Here is a 9,142-nt window from a genome sequence, read left to right as displayed (position 1 = left end):
TTACAACATATTTTTTAAAAAAAATAGTATTCAATAAATTATTACTGATATGTAGTTTTAACAAAACACTTTAAACAAAACAAAACATATAATAAAAAAAAGCTCATTAAAAAATTATTTGGTTGACAAACATTTTTGTTGTTGTTGTTAAAATTATAAATATATAATATATTGTATAAAAATATTTGATTATAACTTTTATATTCAACAATAACTTTTCTTATTATATTTTAATTCAATTAATTAAACTGTATATAACAATATTATCACAAATTATATACATTTATAAGTATTTATTTAAGTTTAATAATAAAATAAACTATACATATATATACAAATATTTTTTTAAGTTATTAATTAAGTAATGATTTTATAAATCTAAGTGATTGATGTAATAATATGTATACTTATGATTCATATACTACTGTATAGTTTTACTATTTATAAACACACACACACTTTATTGTACTTATTGTTTTGCACAAAAATTTTTTTGGTATGATTTTTTCATTGAATATATATATATATATATAAATTTTTTTGATTATATTTTTTGCATATAAAATATATTTGTGTATCCAATGGATACAAACCAAATAAAATAAAACTATAGACTATAGAAAATTACATATACTTTTTGTAATGTCTATAATAATAACAGTTAGGTTAGGAGTGTTTTTTTTATTTATTAATAATAATACACATAACAACAAATATACATAAAAAAAGGTATGCCTACTACTACTACTACTACTACTACTGTGTGTATATATATTATGAGTTATTTTTTGTTTACATGTATATTATACATATAAAGAGAGAGAGAGTGTGTGTGTGTGTAAACATATAAAAATATTATTATATACTGTATATATATATATATATATATATATAAATCTAAGTATATTTGTATATATAAAAAATGATTTAAACTCAAGTTTTGTTAGTATAAGTTGAGAGAAATCTTTAAGTTTTATCGATTTTTTCCAGTAATTTATTTGCCATAAGTTTTATTTATAATACAGTATATTATATATATATATATACAGTATATTACCTATAATTTATCATATTTTATATATATTTGTATGTAAATAATAATAAAAAAAACAATAAAATCATATAACATTTTATTAGAATAATTTATTTTATTATGTAATTATTTATTATTGTAAAATACAAAATTGTTGTTAGAAAAATATAAATAAAATAATCTAAATTTTATTTATATAATATAATTTAAATAATATTTTAATTAAAAAAAATAAGGTATTTAATATAAAAATATAAAACAATGAAAAAATTTATTTACTATAACTACCGTAATATTACTAATATTTCAATTTATTTAAATATACTTGCAATTATTTTCAATCGTTAATTATATTTTTATATTAATAAATTTATATTAGAAATGTTTTGTAGATAAAAAAAAATTTCAATAGAATATGCAATTTAAATTCATAAGAGTTTTAATTAATATATATATATATAATTTAATTAGATATATAAATTATACATATAATTGATATTGAAATTTATATCTAATTGATAAAAAAATTAATAATAATACTGTACAGTAAAATGTTTTAACTAATTGACTGTATAATAATATTTAGATAATGATATGATATATAATATTATATTATAATAATGAACTAAACTATATAGACTACACATATAACTTAATGCTTATTATAAAAAAAAAATTATCTTATTTTTATTATAGCAATTATACTTTATTAAATTAGATTATTAATAATAATAGTAATAATAATATATTTAATAGACTATTATTACAAAAAAAACCAATGTTAATTTGTTTGGTTTATTTTTATTAATATCAATATATATATATATATAAAAATTATATAAAAATTTATTATGTGTTTGTGTGTGCAGTTTAATTAATGATAATAATTTAATAAAAACTAAATATTAATAATAATAATAATATATCTTAATTTAATATATAAAAAAAATCAATTTGAAAGCCTTATTATTCAATAATTCAATAAAAGCAATATTAAACAAATAATACAGGTATATATATATAAGTATATAATAGTAAATCCTATTGAAATATCAATATTTTCAATTTGTATTAATTGTTTTTTTAAAAAAAAATATTCATAAAATTATTATTATTTTTTGATTGATTTGAAATATCATTAAAATTAAAAAAAAGATAGAAATGTTAATTTAAAAAATACAGTAACAATAATAACTTTATTGTTAGATACCTTTATTTTGATGACCCAAATAATATATATATATATATATATTGTATATACAAATTATATATAAGAAATTTATAAAATTTTTATTTGATTATTGTAATTGTAATTATATATTTGTATTTTACTAACTAATAAATTTATAAAACAATTACATTTATCAAAATAATAAATTACTCAACACTAGTATTAAAGAAAAAAAATTATTTTTCAACTTTTGTTTTAAGTAAAAAAATAATAATTTTTAAATAATAAATTGAATTATTAAATGCTTCCCAAAACAATAGTGCCAATGAATTCAATTATTATTATTTAAAAATATTTTTAAATTTAATTTTAATTGGCATATAGCAACAAAAAAAATTAAATAATAAATTTATGTAAATTATTACATTTTTGTCTATTTTTATCAAATATTATTGAATTTTAGTTTATTAGGTTAATTTTAACAATGATAATTTAATTGTTTTTTATTAATATTTAATAAAAAAAATAAATTATCATATAAAATGATAGATGGTTTTATTATTATTAAATTATTTATTTAATTTATTTAAATTCAATTGAAAAAAATACATTCAATTATTAAGGGGTAAAAAAATGATAATAAATGCATAATTTAATATAATCATGAATTTTTAAACAGTAATAATAATAATAATATTAAAATTGATAATTGATAATAAAATGATAAAAATTTATATATATATATAGAAAAATTTTTTAAATTTCTACAAAAAAAATAAAATAATAATTAAAGAGTTTATGAATAAAATAATAGTTGAATATATATATGATATATATTATGATATTTATGTAATATTTAAAAAAAAATTAAAAATAAAATGAAATATTTAATGACTTATACAGTATATAAACTATTGATTGATATATTAATTGATTTATTTATTTTTAAAGATTGAAAGAGTAATACCAATTAGAGGCCGACTGTTGTTGTTGTTGAGCCTCCTGTTCCTCCTGTCTCTGGGCTATCCTATGAAATACAGTTTTTGTAGCACCGGTAGGTCCTCTCGGTTTGGACACTGTCTGAACAAAGTCTTGTTGAGGTTTTTGCGGTGTTGTTTTTTGGCCACCATTTCTACGTCCAGTGTCTGCCGGAGACAATGGTGCACCTGATGATGACGATGATGGTTGTCCTTTAGCACCGGTAGCAGTAGCAATGGTCTTTTTAGCAGGACCAGTTATTTCAATAGGTCTGGTAGTTGTTATACGTTGAGGACCTGGCAATGGTTTTTTTGTCGGTTTTCTAGTCATACTTCTCGATGGACCGACATCTCTGTAAATACCAATTAAAACAAACAAACAAACAAAAAATTTTTGCTTAAAATTACATTCAAATTAATAGACAATACAAACAAACCCTTTTGTAGGCCTTTTGACGACAACTTCTTTGACTCCATTAATAGTTTTTCTTCGGACACCTGTTTTGACACCTGTTTTGATGCCACCAATTGGTCTACCATTAGGTGATCTCAAACCGGTTTGTTGTTGTTGTTGTGTCGGTGTTGCTGTAGTAGCAGTTGCAATGTCTTCATCGACACCAGTAATCATCACCACATCGTCCTCTAGTACTGATCCAACCGTTACTACTGACTGTGTTTTCGGTGCTTCGGTATCCAAAACACTACCAAATTCGTGTTGTTGTTGTTGTTGTTGGACATCATCCGACAAGTCTATACCAGTCTGAATGCGTTCATCAGCCGGTCCACCGGCACTATCGGGTCGGCCACCAATTACATCGCTGTCTACAACCGTTGGTGTTAGTTCTTCAGCAGTCGTCGGTCGACGACCGCCGCCACCACCACCACCACCAGTACGTCTAGGAGTATCCAATTCTGGTTGTTTGCCATCACTGGTTGTGGTCACTGGTCTCTCAAAACCACTGTCCGTCGGCGGTGACAATGGCTGACTGTCGGCCTGTGCCGGTGCTGCCGGTGCCGTATACAGCATTGAGTTCAACGAGTAGTACTGTGAGGCAGTGGCGCAATCAAAATCATGCCACCAAACGCAGACAAAGTTTTGCTGTGAAAATATGGTACCATTCGGGCAGAGGAAGGCATCCGATCGGCCATTTTCCTGGCAAATATGAAACACCTGACACCGGGCTTCCATATCGGCGTAATAACCGGGATATTGTTGTTCCTGACACTTGAATCCGGTTTCTGGCGGCTCATAGAATATCGGATAATCGGCTCCCGGTTCGCCGCGAACAGCATCGCGTAGCCATTGAATGGGATCACCTGAACCATGATGATGATCATGTCCAGCACCACCATCAACATCATCGCCACCACCACCACCGTGATACTGACCAGTGGTATCATCACTACCACCACCACCTCTAACACTCATATCATCAGTTGTTGGTGTTTGTTGGTCTACTTGTTGTTGTTGTTGATGACCATCATCACCACCACTAACTCCATCATCAGTCTGTTGTTGCTGTGGTTGTTGTTGTTGTTGTCCATCAAATCCTTGCGCTATTGTCTGAGTACTTCCATCGCCATCATCATCAGTGGTGGTGTCGTCGGCCATTTGACTTATCATTGTTACTGCTGGTTGTCTATTGATAATAACAGCCGGTTTCCTCCGCATAGCTGACGGTACTGTTTTCGACGACTTCTGACCAACAGTTCCAGTGTTGACGACAGTTCCAGTAGTTTTTGATGGCTGTCTACGAGCGCCGCCGCCGCCGACGCCACCGTTGACGCCGCCAGTCTTCGGCTTTTGTATGCCTTTTCGTTGTTGTCCACCATTTAGGGCACCGGTAGTTGTTGTCACTACTGTTGTTGTTGTTCGTGGCGTTGTTATCACCAAATCATCAGCGCTTGTAAAACCAGTTTGTTGTCCTCCCTGTCCTCCCTGTCCTCCTCCTGAGCTGACACCTCCTTCAGTCGACACATCTTCCATACTGATGTCCGTCAACGTTGAGTCCTGTTTCTGAGTCAACTGTTCATCTGATCCTATATTTCCTATAATTTTTTTTAAAAAAAATAATTTTATTAGATATTTATTTTTTGTTAATTTATTTGATGGATATATAATACTGTATAATCCATATGACATTTGTTGTTATAAGGAATATATAATAAAAATTTAAAAATTAAAAATTTTATTATTTTTTTGTTTTTTTTGTGGTAACTTAATAATCTTGTATTTAATAATACAAATACAATGTTTTCAAAAAAAAATAAAATAAGATATTTTTTTGTTAAAAAAAATTGTATTAATGTATATAGAGTTTAAATAAATAAAAAAAAATGTTTACAACAAAAAAAAACTTGATTTTTAAACAAAGTGTTAAATGTATTAAATATTTAAGTAGTTTTTTAACAAACGTATAAATCTATTGTTGTTGTTGTTGTTGTTGTTATGTTAGATAAAATGTGTGATAAAATATTTTTTTTTATTGTTGTATAGTTAAAGTTATTTATATATATAACTAACAACAAAAAATTAGTAGTATATAATTTAACTCATATTTTTTTTATAGCAGCAACGGTAGTAACTACTTATCTTTCAAATAATAATAACTAAATAAATAAATAAAACTTAATTTAAAACTTATAGTGAATATAAAAAAAAATCTTAATTTGTTTTTTTTTGTTTCATCTCAACTCTAATAATGTGATATATTTTTATTTGTGTTAAACAGTAATAACAACAAAAATAACAGTAAGATTTGAATAAATTATCATTTTTTTATGTTACAAATATTTCAAACATCTATATATATACAGTATATATATATATATATATATATATATATATATATATATATATATATATATATATATATATATATATAATATTTGATACTATAATTGAAACAATGAATGTTATAATAAATAAATTATAATATAATTTAAGTTGTTTGCATTATATATATAAAATAAAATTATTTGCATTATACAGTATATATATATAAAATAAAATTATTTGCCAAATATAAGTATAAAATATTTGCATTTTAGTTATTTATTTATATATTTTTTTTGTTGAAAAAAAACTTCCTTATCTTTAATTAGAGTAAATCTGTATTAAATTTTTTAATTTAAATCTTAGTCTATATATATAATAAAAACACATTTTTAATTAACAACTATTTACTTAAGATTTTTTATTTAAAAAAATAAATAAGATTACTGTCATTTAATAATAAAATTAAAACAAATAAATTGACTAAAATAAATATAAATCGCTAATAAAAGTCACTTTTAATTAAAAAAAGTGTTTCAAAATATAATAATAATAATACTTTAGCAAAAAAAATTACTAAATTATGTTTCATCAAAATCTAACAACTATTATACCAAAAAAAAAATAAATAAAATAAAATACAATAATTTTATAATAATTTAATGTCTAAAAAATATATTTATAGACTAAAATTCAATTAATAGTTTTCAATAATATTTCTAATATTATTTTTTTTAATAAATAAAATATAATTAATTAAATGATATACTAATAGCAAAAAAAAATAATTAAAATAAAGACAAACCTTCATCAAAAGCCACCTGAAGTTGTGGTATATCTTCAAACTGTTGTTGTGTTTGTTGTTGTGGTTGTCGTTGAATAGGAGGTTGTCTTGTGGTTGGAAGTGCACCACCAGTTGATGGACGACTAGTTTGCTGTATAAATGGCTTACGAGTTGTCGCCAGTGATGGCACCTGAGTCTGTACGATAGGTTGTCCATCATTGACATCATCGGCGGGCAATTGGCCGCCAAATTCGTGATCGTTTTGTTCATGTGTTTGCGATATCTGTTGGTCAGCCACTAGTCGGTGGTCATCACCGCTTACGGACGGCTGTTCTTCCTGTAGAAGAAGTGCCGCCGAAGTCCTACCGCCGCCGCCGCTGACGACACCATTATTTACGGCCCGGTTTTGCGGTAATACCCGTCTGGTTGCCGGTGCCGGCGGAAAGTTGTTATCAAAAAAACTTATTTGTCCGCTAATTATCGGCACTAATACTACTAATAATAAACCTGTTTATAATAATAATAATAATAAAAGTGTTTATTTTCGGTTTATAATAATATTATTATTATATTAATAAAAAAAATGTATATAATTTAAATGGTTATAATGTATGCAAATTAATGTTTGCGGTTTTTTTTATTATTATTATTATTGTTGTATAATAATCATTAAAAATAGTTAAAAACAATTACAATAATTTAAAATATAATTTATAATCAACAACAACAACAACAATACGATCCTTAACTATTCATTGACTTTACAAAAAAAAACTTTATAATTCAAATTAAAAGTATATTTTTAACTTTTTTAAAAAAAAACTTTTCATTAAATTACATTATATTTATTACTCCAAAAATACTTAACTAAAAAATATTTTACTACAACAACAACAAAATAAATAAATAATTATATGTAAAAATGTGTGAATTTATTATTATTAGTTTTTTATTATTATTTTTCTGTATATTAATAAAAATTATGTTTTTTACTACCAATTATAACACTAATAGTTTGGATATACTAATAGTTATATTTTTTATAAATACTTAATAATTAGATATCGACTAAATTATTATAAAAAAATCTTTTTTAATAAAATAAATTATTGATAAACATGAGGAAATAAATAAATATTTATTTATAATAAAACAAATTTTTCTATATATATATATATATATATATATATATATATATATATACAGTATATATATTAAAATTATAGGCTTTTAAAATACTTTTATTTCTCATATATTAAATAATGGACATTACATTGAATAAATAAAAAATAACTATTAAATATATACAGTATATATAATTCAATGTACAATATATCATATTATTATTGATACTGTATTATCAAACTATTAGCTTTGACTATAATTTTGCAATAAAATTGATGATATTTAGTATATCTATGATTATATAGATATTTAAGTTTATTATTTTTTTTGTTGATAAAAGTATTCAACATTTTTTTTTATCAAATGCTAATAAATTATAGTAATTTTATTTTTTGATAATATAGCTTATTATCGATTTATATTAAATAAATAAATAAATAAATAGATAATTATAACTTACCCAATATGAAAAATATATTTTTATCAATCATTGTATTGGATGTATATAACAAATATTTTTGCGATTATTTCTATAATAATAATAATTTAAACAATCAAATAATTTTGTTAAAATCTAATTAACTATAATTAATTAATTAATATAACTATAACTTAATTTTAAGTATATATATAGAAGAAAATAATATTATTTATAAACTTAAAAAAACTGTTATATAATTAAATGTTTGTATCAAAATTGATATAACATACACATCAACTGATTATGTTTTATATATAAAATTAATTTCAGATTAAATATTTACTTAAATAATGTAATAGATTTTTAAAAGTAAAAGTTTAGTTATAACTATACCTGTTTAAAAAATAACAAATCAATTGGGATGGGATGTCTAATATATATATATATTTTTTTATTTGTGAATCAATCACAATAATCAATAAAAATTGTTTCACACAGTGATTAACTAAACAAAAAAAATAATTTTAAGAAAAAAAACTAAAATTGATAATTATTAATATTACCAAAAATCAATAACAATAATAATAACCAATAAATAATAATTTATTTTACACGTTCACAACAATTAAGTTAACAAATAAATAAAATTAAAACTAAAAAAAAAAGTTTTGTCAAACTTTGTTAATCATTACATTCAACAGCAAAATATATAACACTATATATAAAAAAAAGTTAGTATAAAATAATAATAAAACATAAATCAATAAATTTGAAACAATTTTTATTTTAACGAATCGATTGTTTTGATGAATTCATTTGATGTGTGAGAAAATGTTTTCACTTTTATTTCATATT

The 9,142-nt window shown here is 22.9% G+C and overlaps 1 protein-coding gene across 1 annotated transcript; it reads right to left on the bottom strand.

Annotated features, from left to right (window-relative positions):
* Positions 1-3,149: 3,149 nt before the first annotated feature.
* Positions 3,150-8,581, bottom strand: LOC128952838 (uncharacterized). The gene is made up of 4 exons (XM_054298294.1): positions 8,578-8,581; positions 6,763-7,248; positions 3,619-5,230; positions 3,150-3,534 (listed from the first exon to the last, which is right to left on the bottom strand). Exons 1-4 carry the CDS (start codon positions 8,579-8,581, stop codon positions 3,150-3,152), a joined length of 2,487 nt encoding a protein of 828 aa, XP_054154269.1.
* Positions 8,582-9,142: the final 561 nt, after the last annotated feature.

The sequence above is a fragment of the Oppia nitens genome, unplaced genomic scaffold, assembly GCF_028296485.1.
Source record: "Oppia nitens isolate AA-2021 unplaced genomic scaffold, nextdenovo-longstitch-racon4-pilon3 scaffold11_pilon_pilon_pilon, whole genome shotgun sequence".
Lineage (NCBI taxonomy): Eukaryota > Metazoa > Arthropoda > Arachnida > Sarcoptiformes > Oppiidae > Oppia > Oppia nitens.
The sequence above is the reverse complement of the archived record's forward strand: the minus strand, read 5'-3'. Positions and strand labels throughout refer to the sequence as shown.